This window comes from Pteropus vampyrus, unplaced genomic scaffold (assembly GCF_000151845.1).
Source record: "Pteropus vampyrus isolate Shadow unplaced genomic scaffold, Pvam_2.0 Scaffold8, whole genome shotgun sequence".
NCBI lineage: Eukaryota > Metazoa > Chordata > Mammalia > Chiroptera > Pteropodidae > Pteropus > Pteropus vampyrus.
This window is the reverse complement of record NW_011888789.1, coordinates 12,447,861-12,472,715: the sequence shown is the minus strand read 5'-3', so window position 1 is coordinate 12,472,715 and position 24,855 is coordinate 12,447,861. Positions and strand designations below refer to the sequence as shown.

Genomic DNA, 24,855 nt, shown 5'->3' with positions numbered 1-24,855 from the left:
GGTTCCAGTTGACAGTGATCTAAAGACACAGTCAAGGGCCTGGGCTCTAGCTAATACCCTGGACACACATTCAGGTTCCAAGACTCCAACTATTGGCCACCTAAATGGTTCTAAAACCTTAAACTCAATGAGCCAACTCCTTCACCCCTTTCCTCAACTCAGCCTCCTCCGCATTTACCTCAAAGTCAATCATTTGCCTTCCACCCTCTAACTGGTTCTCTTCCCACCTTCCCTATCTCAGCGACTGCACATGCTCTAAATCTTTGACTTCTCTACTTCACCCTTTCGTCAGTCACCAACCTCGCCATTTTCTTCCTTCATATGGTCTTTAAATCTGTCACTTCCATGCCCTTCCCACCACTGCTGGAGACACATAAGGAAGCTGTAGGATAAATCTCCAACTCCAGGCTCTTCCCATTTCCTCGTCCATCTGATGTCACGGCCAGAAAAAACTTCCTTAACAAATAACATCTTAACACTTTCGAGTTTATCAAAGCACTTCTACATATATTACTTTATTTAATCTCAGCAGCAACTATGTCAGAGATAGATAATTCATATCATTGACCGTATTTTACAGATAAGGCCAGGAGGCTCAAAACAATAAGTGGATGATCCCCTAGTTAATGTATTCATCAAGTTGTCCTGTGCTCAGCTGATAGAACTAATAAAAACGGGCTCTGAAGCTAAATCTAATATGCAGCCCTCAAACATACAAGTGCCTGCTCTTCCTTAGAGACATTATTTTAATAATAAAATGGCATTCTTGTATATAGACATATAAAATACATAAAAATAGATGTACATAGTAGACATATTAAACAAATGCTAAAGCTTAAAATTTAAAGCAAAATGTAACAATACAACCAAAGACAAACTTTAAGAAAATTCAGAACGGTAGTCACCATGGTTCTGTATTAGCTGCTTGGACTTTAATACCAAGTAGTGCTATTAACATGACTGTCCAAAAGTGCTTCTAAGTTTTTACTTTTTTAAAATTTAGATAAAATACACCTTGTAATAAAGACAAGAGTTGCTTTAAAAAATAAGATTGCTATAGAAAAAACAAAATTGCATTTCACAGTGTTTTCTGTTAACTCTCAAAAAGTCCACATGCAATTTTAATTCTAAAAACATTAATTTAATAATAATTAAGCCTAAGCAAAGTTTGCATTTTAGTCAAAGTACAGCTCGGTCACTTGAAATCTTCTTTTAGGATTTTTTTTCCGAAAGGAATTCTGCATTCTTACTCTAATACGATATAGACGAAAGCATGTCAGAAATTCTACTTAACTCTGAAATCATGTATCCACATGGATAGTTCATATACCAATTAAACAAAATCTCTGAATTAAAAACACTTTGCCTAAATAAATAATTATTGAACATCTGAGACTATCATGATGCTTGTATATACAGAGAATCTCTCTCTGGACAGACACACAAGAAACTGGTAATACTGTTTGCCTCTGGCTAGGGGAATATGTACGTACCTAGGGAACAGGAGTGATAGGGAGAAACTTGTAACTATATATCAGCTTTCCCACATTTCAAATTTTGCACCATGTGCATGTATTGGCCAGTTTTTAAAAAAAGTTTTCTTACCAGTTCTTGGCATTTTGACAGGATAAAGCATATTAAACAAAAGCCTTTAAAATATTGTTCCATTTCAGCAAAATTTTGCTCAAAGTTTCTGATACAGAAAACATAATTTTAAAAAAACACCAACTTTTTCCTATCTTTTAAGACAAAACTATTGTCCATTATACATTATGTACTAATGTAATTTCCTACCACTCTACTGTATTCTTTCTACTAAAATGCAGCCAAATATTCATCTTTTTGTCAACACAGCTAAAGTTCTTTGCCCCTTTCAATGAAAAGAATTGCTTTCAGCTTATTTTTTTTTAAAAAGAAAAAAAAGCAAAAAGCAAAGGGTTTTTATTGGGGCCTCAGAGATACCAGGAGAGATGCTATCTTTTTGGATATGATGGATATTTTGTTTCATAATTCACATCATGTCTTACATAGCCTTTGGAAAGTAAAATCATCTGGGCATTTTGGGACAAGAGAGTAAACACATTTTACAGAGTAAATTTGAAAAGAACAACAATCTAGTACAATATTGTTTTCATGCTTCTGTTGATCCTTTGTTCGGGGCTATATATTTTAGCCTTGCAATTACTTAGCCAAGTGGACATTAGAAGGGTGGAACATAAGTGCTGCTGTGCAACTAAAACATAGTTACTCTGTAGGTCACAGTAATAAAAAAGAGAAGCCTAATAAAGGAATTTCATCTTCTCTCTCATGATAGGGACCAACATTAAGTTAAAATACAAGTGCTGGAATTGGTACAGCCACTATGGAAATAGTATGGAGCTTCCTCATAAAACTAAGTATTGATCTACCATATGATCCAGCAATCCCTTTGGTATTTACCCCAAAGACTTGAAAACATATATCTGAAAAGATATATGCACACCGATGTTCATAGCAACATTATTCACGTGGCCAAGACAGGGAAGCAACTGAAATGTCCTACAATAGATGACTGGATAAAGAAGATGTGGTACATATATATGATAGAATATTACTCGGCTATATGAAGAGATGAAATGCTGCCATTTGCAACAACACAAATGGATCTTGAGATAATCATGCTAAGCGAAATAAGCTGGTCAGAAAAAGTTGCAAACCACATGATATCACTTACATGTGAGATATAAATCTAAAAGCAACAAACAAACTCATGGACATGGACAGGAGGCTAGTGGTTACCAGATGGTAGTGGGGAGAGGGGGGTAGATGAGATAAAAGGGGTCAAATATGTGGTGACAGAAAGAAATCTATGGGTGGTGAATATACAATGCAATAATATATATGCCTTACTGTTGAATTGTACACTTGAAACCTACTGGATTTCATTAACCAATGTCACCATAATAAAAAAAAAAAAATACAAGTGCTGGTGCCATCATATCATAGTAATGTTTTAAGGGAAATCCATCCAATGTCTGTTTCTATTCAAGAATTATTTGCATGCTTGATGTTGTAAGCATATTGATTTTTAAATGCATTTGCCAAATCAGTGGCTATAATCAATAATATTGAAACTTTCCATTTATAGGGGTCCTTTTTAGCTAATGGGTTTCATTCTAGATCAGCTTGGTGTCACCAGTGCCTGTATTAAAAACCCTTGATTCCTTACTTTATCACATCGATTCTAAATTCTGTCAGGCATTCAAGGCTGTATACCTGGTCCCAGCAGGCTGCTCCCTAACATGCACCCATTATATGTCCCGTGAGAAGACACTGTCTCTGGTCTCCCATCTGTTTGCCACTTTGCTGTGCTCACAATGACCATCACCTGCAGCTCTGCTTCAGAAGGCTGCCTTCAGGCTCCTGGGGCCATTTTGCCCACACGTGTAAAGCCAAAACCAGTGACTGTCCATCGGGGCATAGGGAAGTCCAGCTCCCCTGGGACCACCCTTAGGCCTCACTCACTGTGAGTCCCCCACAGCATCTGGCCAAGGCCTCCCTCTGCAGACTTACCCTGATCTCTCCCCAGCCAGCTTCCCAGAACTCTTGACAGACTCAGAGAAACATTTCTTTAATAAAGTACTTGCCGCAAATCCTCATCCCCAGGTCTTCTGGGGAACCTGACCTTAAACACCCTTTAAACAGGCAAGCTCGCCCTCCCTCCTTGGTGCTGCCTTTGGCCCTTAATGACTGCTGTTTCCCTCACGGAGAATGCCCTCCTCTTCCCCTTCCTCCAGGCTGCACAACAACCAAATGAGACATTGTAAGTGAAAACACTTCAAAACCTGTAAAGTGCTCTACAGATGCGAATCACCTGTAGTAATAATCTCACCCCTCCTTCTAGATCTGGATCTAGTGCCATCCCCTCCAGGAAGGGGTGTCCTGCAGCTCTTCCTGCCACACTTTTATGTAATCACTTCTTTCTCCACCTATAGTGTAAGCTCCATGAAAGTGAAGACTTTTTGTCTTGTTCAGTGTTGAAGCCTCAACATCTAGACTGATGTTTGGAACACAACGCATGTTTAGTAAGTGTGTGTTAAATAGCATTGCCGAACTCCAGAATCTCGCTCTGTTCTCAGCCCTTTGGGAAATGGAGGGCCAAAAGCCATTTTAAGGACCACCTAGAGTGCCTATGGCCAAGAGAGGAGAAATGACCTGCTTATGTACAAAACAACTTAGTGGCAGAGCCAGGATCTGATCGTTCATCTCTTATCTCCCAGGCCTGAGAATTTTCCATCTAAGACTCCACCTCCAGACCCTACTCTTCCACAGATGGGCAACGACAGGGAACACTGCAACCCCTTCTTCTTCAACCAAAACATTGGCATTTGGGCAGTTCAACTTAATGATCGCTAACCTGTTACAAAGGTGGACTCGGATTTTTAGCACTGTAGTTTTGCCTCTGTTGTTTTCATCTCCCCAAATGAACCTGAAACTTCCTAGTGGCAAAGACCTCGCTCACTGAGTTCACCTTCCACATTTGTGCTCAGACCTTGCCCAGGACTAAGCACAAACATCAGCAAGAAGAAGGAAGCAGACAAGGGTGAAGAGTGCAGACACTCAAGTCAGACAGACCTGGCTCCGACTCCAGCTCTGCACTTATTACCACCTGTGCAATCTTGAGCAAAGGCGATGAACTTCTCTGCACTCTGCATAGTCCTATGAGATTAATAGTCCTTGAGTCCCAGGATTACTGAGAGGACTTACTGAGATGATATATGGAAAGCATTTCTTACAATGGCTGGTATAAGGCAACCACCCAGTAAGTATACCTGCAGTTAGTAATAACAGTAATACCAGTGGTAGTGAAAACAGGCTCCATAAACACCAACCACCAAGTGGCTTAAACAGGCAAAGGTCAGATACCTGGGATCAGAAAACCTCCTGCTTGTTAATGTCTATTAATAACAGATATCGTATCAGATGTCTCCTTTTCCCTATAAATATAGGATTTTCAGTGGCAGATCAGAGTCCCCAGTGTCTCTCTCCATAGGGACAGATCAAAATCCTCCAGTTTGCTCTTGGAGATCACCTCAATTCACTTTCTCTCCTGACTCCCAGCACACTGCTTTGTCCCACTCTACAGAACTTGCATTTGGTTTAGGCCATGTCCCCAACCCCAGAAGAGCAGTGTCGGGGACTCTGCATTTCATAAAGGCTTCCTTTCCTACAGCCTCTTTTCTTGGCTCTCTTCAGTTTTCCATTCATTCAATGAGCATACATTTATCAAATGCTTGACACCGTGGATCAAAAGCTAAACCAGATGAGGCCTCTGCCATCTAGAAGCTCCCAGCACTAAGAGTCCTCTGGCTTCTATTTCTTAATCAGAAACTACCTTTGAAAGCTTTCCTTACTCCCAAGCAATACTAAGATGACTGTCTCATTATCAGCAATAATAGCAGAAGAACTGGAGTCAGACTGCCACGGTTAGAATCCTGGCTCTGCCACTTTCTTATTATGTAACCATGAGTGAATTTCCTCCCCTCTCTGCCTCATCTGCCTCACCTTTAGAATCAGGACAATAATACCTACCAATTAGACTGTTGTCAGAATGAAATGAAAACCCAATGAACTCTTTAGAACAGTGCTTGGCACACGGTAACAAATGTTCACTACTATTATTTTACAACTTACAAAAATATCCGCTTTCAAGTCTAGAATGGTTGTTTGGCCATTAATACAACAAAGAGCTAAGCCAACAACTAAAGAAGTAAAACGTTCTGAAATATTGGTATGTCACAGCAAGACTCTCCTTTTTGAGGCATGTGCCAAGCCAGCTGAAATTTCTGCTTCCAGAGAAAATGTAAAGAATCTCCGACAGGGGCCACAAATTTTATTTGGTAACTCAAACTCAAAGAAGGCTCTAGCACCAAGAGCAGCCTGAGAGCTCAGTTGACAGAGAAGCACAGGAGGCTGCCCTGGGCAGGGTGGGACCTGCTGCAGGTGCTGATCCCAGGAAGGCAGCCTGACGCTCAGCATCCAAGGCTAGTGCAGGTCCTAGAACCAAGGGACAGTCAAATCAAAAGGCAGGACAGAACAAGGGAAATCCTGACAACGGGCAACATTCAAAAGAGCACAGATGGTGACACTGTGGTCCTGGGTGACATGTCACTGATAGAAGCCTGTGGCCCAGAGTCTGAAGGAAGGTCAGTTCTCAGGGGAGGTAGCTGGCAACAGCTATGCAGGATTCCCCAAGCAAGTGAATATGAGTTAAGAGCAGTCCTAGTAGAAAGTATAGCACTAAGCAGATAAATCAAGACAAAAATGCATTCAAATTACCTGAACTAATATGGCAGGTGAGTGGGAGAAGGTAGACAAAGAAAAAGAGAAAGGGAATGATAAGACTCAGAGACCATAATTCACCAGGGCTCATCCCTGGCATGCCAGAAGCCAAGTCTACTGGCCACAAAGGATTGATTTCAAGTTCCTCCAACAGTGAATCTATTGACCTAGCTGTGGGCACCTGTGCAGAGCAAAGGCAGGAAAAATGATACAACAGGGCCCAAGTCAAACCCCAAACCAAAACATTATAAGAGGCAAGCATTCCAGGCTAAAGCAAGGATGTTAGTGTCTGTGTGTGGGTATTATTCTGCATGCTCAGCACTTTAAATGAAAGTGAACAGCAGAAGGTTTATCAGGGATGTGGGCTGAAACAAAGGGCACAGTTCTATTTAGGGTTAAGACTTTCCTGGAGAAGGCAATTGGCGGCAACTGACCTCAGTATATTTTCTGTATCTATAGTGTTTTTCTCTCAGCCATCAAATCTGGAGGGCAAATGGCAAAGGCCTCTAGAGAGTTAGTCCCTGCATAATGACTTAGAGACTCACAGGACTCTTTTTCCACTTCACATCTTAAAGTCCAAATCTATCCCCCAACTCTTAAGACTTTCCTCTTCCCATGCCTCTGAACCAGAGCCAGACCTCAGCTCCATACCCCTCCCTACCCCAACATAGTCATGACCCATGATCTTGCCAGTGCAAGGACCACACATCTTGGGGGCCTCATTCAACCAAACTGCAGGGCAGTAAAAAGGAAAGAGCCAACAATACTCATATCACCAGAAAATGGACCTGAGATCCCAAATCAAAGGTAGAGCAACTTTTTTTCCAGACCAAGGATGACTCTAGGGACTTCCAATAAAACTTAGGAAGCCCCTGACGATTTCAGTATCCGAGACTCAGCTTTTTTTTATCTGTAGTACAGGGAAACAAAACTAGGTGACTTCCAAGGTCACCTCTAACTCAGTATTCTGACTCCTGACTTGATGCAGGAAACCACAGAAGTCCAACATTTGTCCAGCTCAAGGAACCAGGTCACATTCTCTGCTGGGGAGGGGCCCCAGACTAGAAGAGCAGGAGTGGCCACAAGGCCACAGCCCTAATAAGAAAGGTGAGAGGAAGTAAGCCATGCCTTGGAGCCTGGATCCAGCCTGGCTGGCCTCTGCCTAACTTTTCCAAGTGTTAAATTCCTAAGTGTGAGAAAAGACACCAGATCCCCTGGATCAGGAGAGCAAAGCTGCTCTCTCAAGCTAAAATCTGAGATGATATTCTGTGCACATGCATGCGTATGTGCAAATGTGCATGTGTGCATGCGTGAGTGTGTATGGAAAGGTTCTTCTCCTTACTGACCAGCAGGTTGGTGCTGCCCACGAGAGATGAAGCCCTTGAGGCTAATTCCAAGTGCATTCCTCCCAGGCAGTGACAGGCAGCCAGCCACCCTACCACCTTCCCCCACAGCCTCTCACCTGGGGGTTGTCCATGTACCAGAGAAGGCAGTTGGCCTGGGTGTCCAGAATAAAGTACCTCCGCAGAAACTTGCCACTGTTCTCATTCTCCTCGATGTCCAGAAACCCACAGATTCGGTTCTGCCGATCCACATAAGGCATTCCTGGGCTCTGCTCACATCACCCTGCATGGCAGGAGGGAGGGAGGTGCCAGTCAGAAGAAGGACCCTGCCTCAGGACCTGCAGGAACCTCACTCTGGCTCGACTCACCTCTGCGAGAAGTTGGGGTAGCACTTTCACCGGCTTCCTTCCCCAGGGCACCAAATGTTCCACCCCAACCAAACTCTGGAAATCTCTATTGATCTCGTTCCATAAGCAGTCATGGAAACCCATTAACACGTGTCACCTAACTTTCCTGAGGCTCTTTATGTGCCAAGCAGAGCATTGGGCGACTTTACATACATAAAAGATATCAGCCTAGGCTTTGGGTCCGTCAGGGGCCTGGGTTCCAATTCCTGTTCTGGCTTCTAATTTCATGACCGCAAACTATTTAATCTTCCTGCAACTCAGTTTCTCCACCTATAAAATGGGTGTAATAACAGTACCTGCGCCTAATAAGATTTTGGTGAGATTTAAGTGCTTGGCACACATTAAGCACTTCATAAACACTAGATATTATTATTACTCTTCACAATAGCCTTGGAAAGTAGGTCATAACCTAATTTTATACATAAAGAAACTATCTCAGAATTCAGTCATAAAGAACAGCCCCTCTAGATCCATGAAAGGACCAAGGAACCAATCTGAGAGGCTCCTGGAACCTCGTGGCAGGGCACATCCCTCAGCCCCAGCTTCACTTAGTTCATTTTGCTGTTACCCAGAGGCCACCTGTAATTGAAAGAATGAACATCCTGCACAAAATAGCCTCATATCAGTCAGATACCTGCAGCCAGATCCCTTACTTCTCAGTGCCTTCCTGAACTAAGCTTCCATCCCAGCTTCAGTTTCACAAAGGAGCAAGTGTGAGTACAGGAAAGGGAAAAAGGTAGATATTAGCCAGGAGTTAGGAACAAACGCCAGGGGAGAAATTTTGTCTTCTCACAGACACTAGGTCACAGATGGGAAGGCAAGAGGCCCGCTGTTGGTTGGGGATGCAGCTTCCTCCCAGGAAAAAGGGGGAAAACAGGAGTCCCCCACAGAAAGGCTGGGTCAGCCTCTTGGTGAGAGTGCAGCTGTCTGGTCAGGATAAGGGAGCTCACTCGTCCCCTAAGAAAACTCGGCAAATTTCCCTGATGCCAGCCCAACCAGAGAGACAGAATTTCTAGGGGTTTCAAGGCTGTTGCTGCTCCTGGGACATTTCTAAGAGAAAAAGCAAATAAACTGCAGACAGTGGGATAACAAAGCCTATCTCTGGACCCAGTCGGTAAGGACGGCATCCAAGGCATCCAACGTCATGCAGGCTTTCAAATGCTCCCTTTTCAGCCCACAGGATTAATCAGTGCCTGTCTTTTTCTCAAGTCAGAGGCTAGAGAAGACACTCTTTCTACGATCCTCCAACAGCCTATTTTTGTTGAGGGGGCTTCCCATTTGCATAAGACCATGGGAAGGAGAAGACCCTCATGTACCAAAAGGAAAGAATAAAAAGAAGAATTATGGTTACAACATCTCCTGACTGTGGTTCTATCCCCAGGGGGGGAAAAAAAAGGCTGCTCAGATGCCCTAAGAAGCCGCTGAGTCACAGAGCTCATCAAGAATGTGGGAGGTGGGGGAAAGGATCGGCTGCAGGAGAACCAAGCATCACACAGAATTGTGGTTATAATTAGCAGGAGACATACTCCAAAAGACAGTGCACAAAACAAACCTGAGGTCCTAAGCCCCAAAACTCTGACAGATATTTCATTACGATCCCATACGTATAGCCCTTTTCACAACAGCTGCTCAGATTTGGTACAGAGAGCCTGCTGCTCCAGCCCCGCAATCCTTTCCCTTCCTCTTCAACCTGTCACTATTATCTTCCAAGTCTCTGCTGATTCCTCCTCATTTTTCCAGAGAGGCCCATCTACTACAATGAACACTGCCCCCGCCCAGGCCCAGCCCCAACAACTGGGCAGAGAATGGAAAAAAAGAAATGCTAGTAGTTGGTACTTAAGGCGGGGGACTCACCTGATGTGCGCACATACTGTGACCCCAAAACTGCCCGAGCAAGGCAACGCTTCCAAATGTCCTTTCCAACTCTCAAATCATCCCTCCGTTTATACAGTTTTTGCCTATTTACTGACTCTAAAATCACTTGTTATCTTAAATTTCATCTTAACTCAAGTTCCCCAGTATAAAAATATTGAGTAGAGGGTGACATTGAGTGGTTTATCTCAGGAGTTCCCACCACCTCCACCATGTGTCCTGGGCCCCATACCCTGACAATGACTCTTTCTCATCTCCTGGGACAAGGTACAAAGTGTTCTCACTGGGTTAGAGCACCAGATACCCGACTTTCAGGCCAGCCTCTTCATCTCTGCTCTAATACCATAATAAAACCATCCAGCAAGTAGCTTCTTCGCCTTCACAACACACGGAAAACAAAGAGCACAGAACATCTTGTGTACAAAGGGACCTTCGTCCACCCCACTCAGCACCCCTATATCTTTCCAAAGCATGCCAAAACTCCCTAGTGTTTTCCATGTTTAGTGTAAAACTCACAATATAACAAAAGTGGCATTTTAAAAGGAGTGCTCTAGTGATCTTTTCATTTTTGCAGGCTTTTTCATGCCCCCGTCTGCATAATCATCTTTTATAAATTTTTAAATTATATTATAAACATGTTCCATGCTGCTACACAGTCTTAGTAATCATTATTTTTAATAGTTGCATAACATTATTGGATTGGATTTACTATAATTACTCTACCATTTTTCTCTGATTAGACAGATTACATCCAATTTTTCACTATTATAAATAATGCTGAAATTTATATTTTCAAGTTTTGTTTCTTTTACATGGAAACAGCATAAATCCCAAGTAATAATATACTAGATTATAGCTTATGATCCTTTACAATTCTTCAGACCTACTATAAAATTGGTTTCTAAAAATATTTTGTTTACATTGAAGCTAGCAATATATTATTACCATTGCTATATTCTTACACACATTAAATGTTCTCATTATTTTAAACTGTTACTAGTTTTAAATATATAATGATGCCTAGTGAGGTTGAATATTTTTTCATGTTTGTTTTCTGCTTCATCTTCCTTCCTGGACTTTGTTAAATGAAAATCAAAATGATGTGTGCACGCAATATTTATTAATTTCTCTCTCTCTCTCTCTCTCTCACACCCACCCACACACACACACACACACACACCATCCAAACCAAACCAAAACATGGCCTCACATAATCCAAATTACTAAATAATGTATTTTAATTTAAAGTAAAATGGAAAAGAGAGAAGCTTTATATGACTGAGATTTCTTCACTATATAAATTCCTAAGTATGTATTGTGAATGAAAATATATTAAGTACTTAATTTGTATAAAAATGAAACTTTAAAGAAAAAAAGTGAATTTGCACAGAGTTACTCATTGATCAGCAGCATTTAACTTAAATGTCAATTAAACTCAGATTCCTGGCCAACATCTGCCAGTAGACCAGATAGAGCTCACGAGAAAAAGAGTCAGTGGCTGCCTACTTTAGCATGAGACTTCTTTGTCCAAAATATCTCAACTGTCCACTTCAATGCCTCAGCTTCCATCACTGGAAGCGATTCAAGCCAAGAATAAAACTGTCCCCTAGGAACTGAAGCAACTGACATCTTTATCAGGCTCATAATATACAAAAGGTATCTGGGACCAAGACCCTAAGAAAATAGAACATACTCAGATGAAAGACAGAGGCAGTAGAGAGGAAAAAAAGACAAGATTGCTGCTTGAAACAAGTGTCATCTACTTGAAAAGTTTCCCTAAGATTTTTATACACCGGGGACAAGAGTAGGAACCTTTCTGGAAAGCAATTTGGCACTATGTAACAAGAGAGCTAAAAATGTTTATACCCTTTGACCCAGTAATTCGACTTCTAGGATCCTATCCAAGTAAATAAACAAAGATGCAATAAAGATTAAAAAGATAGGAACTGCAATAGAATTTAGAATAACAAAAAGTTGGAAATGCCCTGAACATCCCAATGATTAGGGAGTTAAATAGATTATAGGACATTTGCATAAGGAAATGTTATGCAATCATTTAAAAACTATGTTTCGAGTCATTTTTAATGAATTAGGGAGAAACTCTCCATATCCTGATAAGATGTAATATGATCTCAACCCCCTAAATATTATTTTTGTATTTCTATATTTAGAAAAAGACATACAGACACCAAAATATTAACAGTAATTACGGGTTATTGGTGAATTTTACTTACTTCTATATATTTGCTGTATTTCCCAAATTTTCTACAGGGAATATGTTACTTTATTTAGCAGGAGGGAAAGCTATTTAACTCCACACACACCTCAATCCGCAGCATATACATTTTGAAGCTGAAAATATATTTCTCAAGTCTCCAGAGTTCACAAACAAGCAAAAACTTGCCTAAATTATAGGTCTCTTGGGACTTCTTTGGTGTGTCAAAGTCTTAAATCTAATAAAGCAATATCCCACCCACCACAGCAGCCCAAGAGCCAGGTCTCTACCCAGAGAGCTTTGGCATCCTCCATTCTAGTTAGGAGTCCTACTGCCTATTGCAACATCATCTTAGAAAGGCTCATTCTTTCCCCTGTGGGTTTGGTTCCTTACTCCCTGGTCTTCCTAAGAGGAGCCCCCATTCTTGGGGCTGAGTATTCACACCCAAGTTGATGCTTCTATTTCTCCACTGCTACAGCTCCTGAGCCACACCAAGCCCAGCACTCTGGGAAAAAGAAGGAGGCCCTGATAAAAACCACCAGTGAAATTTTCCTTCCTGAAACTTAGGAGATGGGATTGACATTTTTAAAATAAATGGCTGGACAGATAAATGAAGAGGTGGAAAAGTAGATTTAAAAAAAGAAAGAAAGAAAAGAAAAGAAAAGCTATAGCACTGTCATGAAAGCTGTGGTTTGCTATATTGGAGGTCTTGATTTTTAAGATCTCAATGTAGTTTGGAGATATGGGAAAGAATAGATTAAAATAAGGGAGATACATCTGCCCGGCCATTCTGACATTTTTGAGATATATAAAAATGAAAGAAAGCAACAACAGAGATAAAGCCTTAAATGGTATGGGCCCCATTATGAAGCAATCCACTATAACCTCTGACAATTCAAACAATTTTTAATTCAGTTGTTTTTTTAAATTTAGAGATTTTTCTTTCACATTACTCTGTTGGCAGGACAGGGAATTTAAGAGATTTTATTCCAGAAAATAGTCAGGATGGCATTTTTTTGTCATGTAGTGGTGCACACAGTAGTGCAATTCCTATCTTATTACCCACTCCTAGGGTGGGAGCTGGAGACAGCAGAATCAGCCGGTGAGCAAAAGGGATACCAACAGAAAATTGCTAAATTTCTACAGGAGAAAGTTTATCGGAAAATGACATCAGAGGTCTCAGCGAGGACTGTAATACAGCAGACAGGAACTAGGGAGTGGAGGTTAAGAGCTGGCATTCAACTATTGCTAGAACATGCATAGGCCATGTAAACAGAGCACTCACCTATGTTTAAACTGCAGTGCACAGAGGCGTGTATTTCAGAACCTCAACAATACCAAAGGTTCAATAAAAACCAGAAGAACAACAAAACACAAGCACAGCTATTTCAGAACACATCCTTGAGAATGAGCCAAAGATGATAACTTAGGAAGTATGAGAGCATCTACTTCCTACTGTTACAATATCATTCCTTTTTGAAAATGTCATCAGAGCAAACTCCAAATAGTCTAAGGCAGGAGAATAATGTGAGACAGAAGGGAATGTGCTAAAAAAATGTTCCCAGTGGAAGAGCAGGGTGAGGGATGCAAACATCTACAGCAACAGGGCGGTTAAGAAAAGGTTCCTCCTTGACAAGGACAGCCCAGTCCTCACTGGACACCAGAACTTTGAATGGAGATACTCAAGGAATTTTTAAGGGAAAAAATATTGCGGCAATGGCAGGAGTAACTGAACACTGATACCACTGCAATAAAGGCGCCAAAAACAACAAACTATTTTAAACACTCATGACCTTTCTTCACAGCAGCCTCATCTAAGTTCAGAGAAAATATGGTCTTTGGAGCGAGTAGGAAACAAAGGCCTGCCATGGCTCAAGGCTCCTTAGATCACCTCCTCCAGACAAATCACCAGTGCGGGTGAGCTGCCACACTGGGTTTACACAATCTGTAAAAACTGAGATCTCCACCTTACAGAATCATCAAAGTCTCTCCACTTAGAAGGCACGATGAATTCAGTTTCACTCTGGGACTTCTTAGTAATAGTTGCATAGGAGTCCAGGAGCTATAATCTTCATTTGAAACTTAACTATGTCAGCCACTGAAACGTGGGCAGTAGAATGAAAACATCATTATTTCTCCTCTCTATTAGCCTTTTGGGAAGTGCCAGGGGAAAGTGTAAATGGACTAAGTGTATCTGTCTAAAGGCATGTGCTCACAACCATGGATTTAGGGAAAGAGGAGGGGCCGGAAGTGACAAGGAAGATGTGCAGGTGACAGTAATCGGTACGAGTGCTTTTGATGAAACTCTTGCAAGAAGATGACCATGAAAACGGGTATGCTGATTTCAGTTACCCATCGATGTTGTACAGTGAAGTGAAAGAGCACGGGTTGTAGAATCAGACAGGCGCCTGAACTCTTCTAATCTTCTCATTTGCAAAATGGGGAGAATCACTGTACCTACTTCAAAGATTGCTGTGAGGATTAAATGAAATAATGTGTGAAAAGTACTTAACAGGAGATCTGGTAAAGAGTAAGCACTGGGCAAATGTTGTTAAGGTGTGTGTAGGGGAAGGGGTGGTTGAGTGGGTGGGTGGTATCTAACAAGTAGTATATGATTATGACTATAACAAAGCTGCTCAATATAGAGCAGGCATCTGCAGGGGCCATCTCTACTCCTCAAATATCAATAAGCAAATATCAACGGAAAGGCTGTGACACTGGGATCCCTCACAAGGAAAGGCATAAATTTCACTTACTCTTGCCTCTACTCCAAGAACCATCATATTTTACATCTCTAAAATTCTCTAAGAGGTTTAAAAAAAAAATCCAAGAGATCCACAGACTCCACTTTGGACAGGCTACCCTGAAAGTTAACAGAACCCAGATGATTCCAGCTCTGAGCATCGCAAAAGCAGAGAGCCACTTTGCAAGTGAATGGTCAAATTTGAGTCTTAAGCTGATGGAACGGGCAGTATCAGCCTTTGCATTTTAACTGTAATGTTTCCCAGGAGCATTAAGGACAAGCAGACCTAGCTTCCCACTCTCTTTATCTCAGCTTGCCAGACTCTATGGGCAGAAAGGCACACTACAAGCGCAAACCTGAAAGCCTTTTGCCCACACTGGGCAGTGTCAGGAGCTCCCGCACTAGTAGGGCTGGGACTTCCATGGTGAGAAAGCCCAATCCGGCCTTTAATCCTCTGCAAGTCACTCAATCAATGGAGGCCAGGGCAGGGAAGGAGTTTTCAGAAAGAAGTTATAGAGCCCAAAAGATTGGACAAGTTTAACAGAAGGGACCAGAGGAGGGGAGAACAGAGTAACTCAAGATTTAGAATAAAGGTCAAAGGGGAGTCTTCCAATTAAGAGTCCCAATGCACCATGCACAGGCCTCTTCACAACGGGAAGGAAGGGACCACATCCTTCCCACCTCTCAGCCGCACTATCTCCCCACCCAGTCCAATTCCCTGGCTCAATGATGGGCTTATATTGGGCAGGGTTAGGATTCTCTTCTTCCCATAGGCTGTCACACTATAATATTTGCTCTGCTTCCTTCCCTTGCAAAGCCTAACAGATTAGATTGCCAGAGTCCCATTCAGCTAAGGCAGATGGAAAACTGAAAGTAAGGCAACCCAAACTCCTCATGGTGGGAAGAGAGAAGAGGCACAGAAGCACAATGTTCCAGCTCCCAGGTCATCTTTTCCAAGCTCTAGGACTATATTGGACAAAGTAAACAATACCTTAGTGGTTTCAAGGAATGAGAATACTTACTGTACTGTGGCCCATAGCAAGATATAATATGAGGTATGCCAGCCTTTTACCAGGGTATAACCACCTGCTCCATGAAGAAGCCAGGAAATCAATGAAGTCCCAGCTGGATGTGCACAATGAAGACCTTGCTCCTGTTGCTCAGGTCTTCCTAGTGTTCCAGAACTTTCAGCAAGCACCCAGCAAGCCTGTAAGAGGGCTGCTCTGCAGGAGGAAGGCTGATGCATTTCCATTCCCACTTTTGCAGAATCTATCCATTGGCAGGCACCAACCAAAACCTGCATGTCTTCAGGATTTATTTTAACTTCGGTAAAATATCAAGGTAATATAACACAGTTCAGCTCCCTATGATGACATGATGCAATTCGCAGACCCTACTTCCTTATACAGGAGAAGAAAGCACCGACAGGGGAAAAGAACGTTTTACAAACTCTCCACCAAAGAACAGGTGGTTTCCAAGTCAATACCTAGGTGATTACCCATCTGTGAAGTGAGCAAGGCTCCCATCATCAGCTAGCTAGAACTCCATAAGGAGTGCCACACTTTGTAAAAAGTGGGGCTTACAAATAAGGCATGTGACTTAGGTCTAAAGGAACATGCAGAATAAATCATCATGAACCAGCTTGGTAGACTGAATTTCTACAGACTGGAAGCACTGCCACAATGCTCTTTGCCCTTCCATTTGCACAGGTGCAAACAATTCATATGCTTGCAGTCATTCATTCACTCAACAAACATTTACTCATCACCTAGTAGATATCATACATTGGGCTAGCCACAGAGTCTAGACTACAAGCTATACTTTCACTATGACAAAAGTCATCTGCCTTCAAGTGGCACACATGGAGAAAGCTAATATCTGAAATGATAATAATGCTTTTTAAAAGCCTCTTCTGGTTACTCAAAGCATACCGATCTTTATTTGAGTAATCGACTTTGTGTTCTAGGAATCTAAAGACTGGAAGCTCCCTAAAGACAGAGGCTGCATTTTGTTCACTGCCCTTCATGTCCTTACAACCAATATATGCCAACTGAATGCAAATAAAATAGAAAACAAACGTTTCTATTCTTTCAAGATCTTCGGCTTTACTGTTTCTGAAGGCTCTGCCACCAAACAAAGAAAAATGATGAAGTTCCAGAAAGAAGGAAACAGGGGATTAATTTAGATATATTAAGAACAACATGAGCACAATTTTGGAACTTCAGCCCAAGTGCAACCACCACTCAGCAGGCTGAGATGCCTCCAACAGCCACAGCTGGCGGTCCTCTTAGAATGCTTTCCCCTTCCCTCTTCTAACTCTCCTATGAAAAAAACCCATTTGCAGTCCTAAAGAAAGGAGGGGTGGGAGGAATTAGAAGGGGAAGACACAGCTTGAACCCACACTCATCAAGAAGGAAGGAAATCCTAAGCAGAAAGGCTTGGGGGCTGGGCTAGCCTAAGGAAGGAGATGTGTAAGGCTGAAGTGGAGGACATGCCTGGACAATTTTCCTTCCTTACAAGGCCTCTTTTTTCCCCTTTCCTCTTTTTTTTTTTTTTTTTTTTTAATTTGATGAAATAACAGTCTTCAGAACTGGAGAGAACTGGAATAGAAAAGGGAAGCGAGTAAGGTGAGGAAGAAGTTGGTGAGAGAGACCTACAGCTCCCCTCGAGGTGCATTCCCAATCTGGCACCGAACCTGCATTTTAGAAGTTTTCCTTCAAGTCACCCCCACGTAGCCTAGAGTTCCAGAAGCCTGAGGGCCCAGGTTGACCCAAAGGAGAGATCTCCCTACGGAAGCATACTAGGCCTGTCCTGCAATAAGGTAATCGGGGAAAAGAGTTGAGTCTCCACGGCCCAATCCGTGCCCAAGAGACTTGCCTGGACGTTCTCTGCTCTCCTGCCCTACCCGCAGCCCGGGCAGTCGTTGCGGGGCCACTGCCCCAAGCGCCAGAACCCGCAGAGAAGTTTCGCCGCTGCAAACGTGAGAAAATGCAGCTCAGCAGAACACCCGCCCCCACCCTCTCTGCGGCCCCACCCCCGCAGCCCGACCCCTGGCGGTGGCGACCTTGGCCACCCCGGACGCTCCAGCGGTGTGGAGGAGGGGCTGCCCTCCGGGCTTTCCCCCAGCTAGAGGAGGGAGCCAGGGGCTTCGGCGACCCCCACTGCGGCCGTGGCCGGCAGGGCAGGCGCACTCAGCCCCGCCTGCGCGCCCCCGAGTTCCCCAGCCAGCGCCTGCCCCCGCGCGCCCCTCTGCACCTCTCTGCTCCCGGGCCCGCGAGGGCACGCAACTTACCCCGCCGTGCAGAGGCCGGGGCTCGGGCAGGGTGCGGGGGTTACATCGGGGTAGCACGCGCCCCTCCGGCCCGCGGGGCCGGCGCTCTCGGGGGATTTCTTTATCTCGCGGCCAAACTCTCGGTGCCTCTCGCTCCTCTCGCTCTTCTCCCCCCACCCCGCCCCCTCCTTCTCTCTTGTCTCTCGGCTCTTTTTTCCGGGTTAATTACGTTTCACATTAAAGCAGAACCCAGCCCCGGATGTGAGTACAATGCTCCGCCGAGCCCGCTGGGGGAGGAGAGGGGTGCCGGGGCGCAGCGGGGTGGGAGGGGGCGCGGGGGGCGCGGCCGGGCGCGGCGGGCTGCGCTGAGGAGGCGGGGCGGGCGCCGGGGAGGCGGCCCCCAACCATCTCTCGGGCGTCTGCCGCGGCGCAGGTGGCACCCGGGAAGCGCGGGGAGGCCGTGCCTCGGACGCCGAGCCCCGGGCAGCAGGTGTCCGCAGCGGGAAAAGAGCCGGGGGCCGAAGGCATCCTCGAAGGAGAGAGGCGAGCCAGAGCATGGGCTCCAGCTTTATCCCCATTTCTTCTTCCCTAAGCCTCACCTAGCGACTTCAGCAGGGCCTCTCTTGGCTCCTGAGCATTTGCCTTTCTGGAGCTGCGGAATTAGGTATAGGATTAGGGTCAAAAGAAGAAGCGCAGAATCTCCAGGGTTGTCATGAATGTGCTCGAGGAGCCTTGTGGGGCAGGATGTTCTAAAGGGGATACGGGACATTTTCAGAGTATGGCGCAAGGAGTATGGCCCTTCCTGCCCTCAGAGCGGGAGGCTATTCTAGAAAATAAATGGGAAACAGACAAGCATGCATTAAGTAAATATTCCCAAAGAGAACCTAAGAGAACTACTGTGTGCCGGTGCAGCCTCTGCGTTATCTCATTTGATCCACAGAGCAGCCCTATGGGTATCCATCCCGTTCACGATGAGGAAACCGAGACTCAGAGAGGTGAAGAAATGTGCCCTGGGTTCCACAGTCAGTCAATGGCAGGTCTGTCAGGTTCTGAAGCTGGCCTCCCACGTGAGGAGATAGACGTTTAAATATACATAAAGACAGGCAATCAACATCCAAAACATAGAAAGTTAGTGGATTCGCCCTGAAATGGAGGATCTGTGAAATGCATTTTCTGGGGATTCTGATGCAAATGTAGTTATTAAGGTCTGAGTCCTACCAGACTTTGAGGGAGAGGGGGGTAAAAGAAGATCCTTGGGGATCTAAAATAGGGACCGGATATTCCGGAGTGACAGAAAAGCGAGTCTTCATCCCACTATTGTTGGGGAAAGGCAGACAGAAAAGCGAGTCTTCATCCCACTGTTGTTGGGGAAAGTCTCCAGGACCTGAGGCAACAAGCCTGCGGGTAGGAGTCCGAGCCAGATGAGCCAGGAGGGGAGGCAGGACAACACGCAGCACACACCCCGAAAGCACCAGTGATGAAACCACACACGTTTCCTCTTCCATTTTGATTGCCAAAGCAAAAATGAGCCACCCTGCTCCCTCAGGTGTGAAAAAAGGCTGTTTGCTTTTGAACATTTTGCTTTGAATGAGGAAGGAAAGGGGACACAAGAAAGAAAAAAAAAAAACATTTCCTTTGAAATAAATACATCAACGTCAATTTTTTTTTTTTTTTTTTTTTTGCTCATGAAGATTTTTACCACTCATAAATTTCAGGCAGCATAGCATTTTGAAGAGCATGTTCTCTGAACAGATGGCCGGGATATGAATCCCACCTCTGCCACTTACTAGTTTTGGTCCCTGGGCAAGTGACTTAACCTTTCTGTGCCTCAGTTTCTACATCTACATCATGAAGAGTAAGTGAGTTAACGTTTGTAGTGTTTAGATTACTGTCAAAAATGAAGTAGGTGCTACGTAAATGTTTTTTAATTTAAAAATTAGATTATGGTTTTCAGCATGAAAAACAAAATTCCACTCAACTCCAAGCAAATCCTATTGGAACTGATGGTTTCCAGTGGGAATAGTGATGTCAAGGTCTCAGATTTCATGGTATGGTTCATATTAAAACCATAATACTCTACTCCCTGTTGGGCCTGCCTGAGTCACTCAATCACAGAGCCACAAATATTTCCTGAGCACTACCGTATTGGATGCCTGGGAGGCAAAGAGGAGCTGAAGGGTTTGGGTCTCGTTAAGGGTTCGGAAAGTCGAGGCAGCCTTATATTCCTTCTGGAAGTGCCATGAGAATGAATGGCACAGAGAGTGAGTACTGTCAGCCTTTAGAGGAGCAATATGTCTCTGTGTGGGGTAGAGGTGGATTCTCAAGAGGGAGGTGGGCTTTGAGATGGGCCTGAGAAGATGGGTACAATTTGATGCCAGTCGTGGAGGGCAAGAACATGTTGGGCTAGGGGGAGGGTCATCAGTGTACTTTAGGCAATTCTCATACTTCACTAGAAGCCCCATTTTCTGCCACATTTGCTCCTGGCCAGGATCTGGCCCCAGTTAAACTGCAATTTCTGCCCTGATTCCACTTCCTTACCCTTGGATTTCCGGGTGCTTCCTTAGAGGACCTCCTGCTACCTTTTCCTGTAGTGGGCACCACAGAGTAGGTGTCAAGTGATGCTGCGCCCTGCTGTAGAGTCCTTTTGCCGACTCATGACTGACACATTTTAAAAGTATTCCATTGCCTGATTTTATGCATTAGAGTTTTTTTTAGTACAATAAACAGCCTTGATGTCTGAAAATATGACTGCCTGTAGGGAAAGGACTGTCAAAAAGTGCCTTTCACATCAGCTATTTCAGTCCCCTCGTTGCATTAGAGCAAGATGAGGTTCAACAATTTGTTCAAGGTTTTGCAGCTAGTTAGTGGCAGAATTGGTTCTAGAACTCAGGGTTGACTACTCCCAGAATCTTCTAATATTGATATAGAAACTCTTCCATGAAGATGGAAACGTCGGGCCCAGAATCTAAGAATCTAAACAGGAAGCCTTTTACTCTAGCCGTTTATTTATGCACATTCTATTAATTTTTAATGTCAATGGCTGGGTGACTGGATAACCTAATAACCTTCAGTGGAGAGCCAGGGTGCCCTCCAGGGAACTGCATCATTCTCTGTCCTTAGAGATACCCATTGTATAAGGTACCAGGCTGCAGCTGCAGCCAGTTAGTTCTGTTGGAAAAAGTGTGGGAATGGAGAGTCCAAGGTCATTGGTTGATCCTGGTTCAGGCCAGTTAATTTTGTACAGAGATAAATTGGTCCAAGGCCACACATTGCACCTCTAATGCTAGCTGGTCATTTTATAAATAGTTACTACTGATTTCAATGGCAAAGTACTGTCCATTTCCAGAAAGATTCCTCAAACTGCTATTTTCTAATCAATCCTATTCATTCAACAAATAATTATCGAAACCTGTTACCATGTTTCCTTCCATATATCTTACATTTACTTATTTTCTAGATACTTAATGCTAATTGCTTTATATGTATTATTTCTTTCAAGTCTTACAACATTAGAAGCAAAGTGCTCTTATTGACCCATTTTGTAGATGAAGTGACTAAGACACAGAGACCAAGCCTAGATACAAACCTCTGCAGTCTGCCCTCTTACCCATGGAATTTATTAAAGATACAGAAAGACATAAACCAAAACTCTCCTCCACATTTTTGATAATTATCATCATTTAGAATCTCCATTCCATTTGACCTAGCAATTTTATGTACAAGTATATGCCCTACACAAAGTCATCTGGAGATGCATATGGAGTATATGTGTGTACATGAAGTATATATATATATATATATATATATATATATATATATATATATATATATATATATATATATATATATATATATATATATATATATATATATGAAATACGTACACACTCACTACAGCATTGTTCATAATGGCGAAAATAGGAAATCGTACTCCTGCTCATCAACAAAGGCTTGAACAGATATATATTGGTATATCCATATAGTCTTATACTATGTAGCTGTTAAAAAAGAAGGGGACATATCTCTATATGAAAAATACTAAATATTTTAAATAGAAAAAGGTACAGAGCAGTCCGTATAGTATACTCCCATTTCCATAAATAAAAATTATATGTTTTTATTACATGAAAAAAGTCTAGAAGACTACATTCCAAACTATTAACTCCCTTAGGGCAGAGAAGGGAAGGCTATAACAGGGGATCTCACTTTCTAAGAGATGTATTTCTGTAACATTTAATTTTTTTGCAATAAATATGCATACATTTAGTTATGAGAAAAGAACAATAATGATTTAAATTTTTAATAAAAAATATAAAAGCTCTATGAGAAAGCATATTGCAGCCCTCCCTTGAGGCCATCATTTAATAAGGAGGGAATATAACATATACAGAAATAACTATCATAAAAGCCATGATACATGCAGAGAGAAGAGAAAAGATAAAATTCCATGGGAAATCACAACAAGCTGGGGTTGAAAGGTGCAGAAGAAAATGTATGAAGGGGATGGCACTTTGGAAGGACCTTAAAGGAATGGTAAGATATAGGAGGTCGAGAAGCGGGTGAGAATAGGTGGATTGTCAAAAGCAAAGCAGAGAGGCAGGAATCCATTCAAGTAAGTGTGACTGGTCCAGTTAAGCATGTTCTCCATGGATTTTAACGGGGAACAAAACAAGGAAACAGGTAGCTGATGTTTCTTGGTTGCTAAGCTAATGAATTGTACTTATTATTTTAGGCATCAAGAGCCAATGAAGGTTTTGAGCAAGGAAGTGACACGTTTAGAAGTGATTAAGCAGTTTCGTAGTGACTGCATAGAAACTGGACTCTAGCGCCAAGTTGCCAGGATTTGACTCCTAACTCTATCACTAATTATTTGTATAGCTGTGGACACGTTACTTTACTTCTCTCTCTGTTTCTATAAAACAGGTAAGGTGGTGATAACAGGTAACCTACCTCATACCATTGTTGTTGAGATTGAGTAAGTTAATGTTTTTAGGGCACATGGTAAGTACAGTGAATGTCTGTTAAATTTAAAGAATCAGTATCATATCATACCCTTGCAGTAAAATCTTTGAATTTCATTTGACATTTTACTTACAGAGAGCTAACATTATGTGATAAATTATTAACTATTCTTCCTGCTTTCACAGGATTATAGATCCTTTTTTTTTCCTTATGGATTATAGATTCTTAAACTCTTTTTACACATGAAACAATTTAGGTTTAAAGGAGAGAGATACAATCTCAGAATCACGTAGCTAGTCATGAGTTGAATCCATGAGTTCTGAATCTTGGTTCAGTGATCTCTGTTTAACACTCAGGGTTCTCTCTTAACTCAAATTCTCAGAGTCTTAAGAATAAAAAATATGGAGAGTGAAAGAAACTTTAGCAATTTTGTTTATAGGGCAAGGAAAACAGAAGTACAGAACAGCAATAAAGTAAAATCAAAAAAGATAAAAATTTGGTGGAACACCTGGAAGTTTATATACAAAACTTGTAAAATATAAATTGTGTGTATGTGTGTGCGTGCGCACGTGCGCACGTGCGCACACGCGCGCGCGCGCGCACACACACACACACACACACACACACACACACAATGAATTATGCCCCTCCCTTCCAAAATCATGCTACAGACCTAACTGGCAATGAGACTGCATTTGAAGATAGAGCTTTTAGGAGGTAATTAAGGTTAAATGAGATCATAAGGGTGGGGTTCTAATCTAATAGGATTGGTGGCCTTATGAGAGGAGAAGATCTCTCTCCACAGTAACGGAGGAAAGGCTATGTGAACTATACAGCAAGGAGGCAGACATCTGCAAGAAGAGCACTCTCACCGCAATCCAACCATGTTGGCAACCTGATCTTAGACTTCCAGCATCCAGAACTGTGACAAAATAAATTTGTCATTTAAGCCAGCCATTCTGTAGTATTGTTATTTTTTATTTTTTATTCTTTTTATAGTATTTTTGATACACATACACACACATACATATATACATATATTATATAAACATGCCAAAATTATTTTCTAGCAACAAAGTTTGGAAAACACTACTATCCTGCTAAATCTGATACTAATATAAACCTCAAAACTGAGTGCACAGCCTGTCTCCAGAAATAACAGTCTGCTGGCTAAATGCACCATCCCTATTGATTCATGCTGATGGCACTGTTTTTCCATCATTTTGAATAAGTACAGTGCACTGATAGGATTCCAGCATCCCCAGTGATGCCCTGTGGTTATTTGGGAAAAGCTGGGCCTGTGGAATCAGAGAGAGAATGAATAGATACCTTAGCTTTGAATCCATGACCATGTTTTAGTAGTATAGTTAACTTTATTTTTTTGCTTAGACTAGTTACATAATTCATTTCCTCGGCTCTGAGCCTACATGGGCACTACTATTAGTAAATACTTATGGGTGAACATAGTCAAAGTTGTTAGCTGGAATAAACTCCATCCAGTTTATTCCAAGAGATGCCTATGGTAGTCGGTGAAGTGGGTTAACCTTTACATCAGTGGTTCTCAACACAAGCTGATTATTACAAAACCAAAAAAAGCAGAAATGATATTTGGAAAGATAGATTTACATCTTTCTATTATTTTGCCAATAGAAAAAACATGCACACAGTACAAAGTTCAAAAGGTACAAAAGAGTAAAAACAAACAAATATTTATTCCACTC

The 24,855-nt window shown here is 42.5% G+C and overlaps 1 protein-coding gene and 1 long non-coding RNA gene across 4 annotated transcripts in view; one reads left to right on the top strand and one right to left on the bottom strand.

Moving 5' to 3' along the window:
• Positions 1-18,464, bottom strand: part of PLEKHA2 (pleckstrin homology domain containing A2) — a 56,263-nt gene extending 37,799 nt beyond the window's left edge. Inside the window, exons 1-3 of one of the 3 annotated variants that reach the window (XM_011372574.2) lie at positions 18,194-18,464; positions 17,779-17,873; positions 7,784-7,947 (exon numbers count right to left, since the gene is read on the bottom strand). In XM_011372574.2, coding sequence (XP_011370876.1) covers positions 7,784-7,924 — 141 coding nt within the window. In that variant the 5' untranslated portion in view covers positions 7,925-7,947; positions 17,779-17,873; positions 18,194-18,464. The remainder of the gene's footprint in view (positions 1-7,783; positions 7,948-17,778; positions 17,874-18,193) is intronic. The other 2 variants (XM_011372567.2, XM_011372578.2) reach the window with 2 other exon arrangements.
• On the top strand, positions 15,008-24,083 carry LOC111728826. Its single transcript, XR_002775968.1, has 3 exons — positions 15,008-17,722; positions 22,905-23,095; positions 23,940-24,083. It is a non-coding gene; the product is annotated as an uncharacterized LOC111728826 (long non-coding RNA).
• Positions 24,084-24,855: the final 772 nt, after the last annotated feature.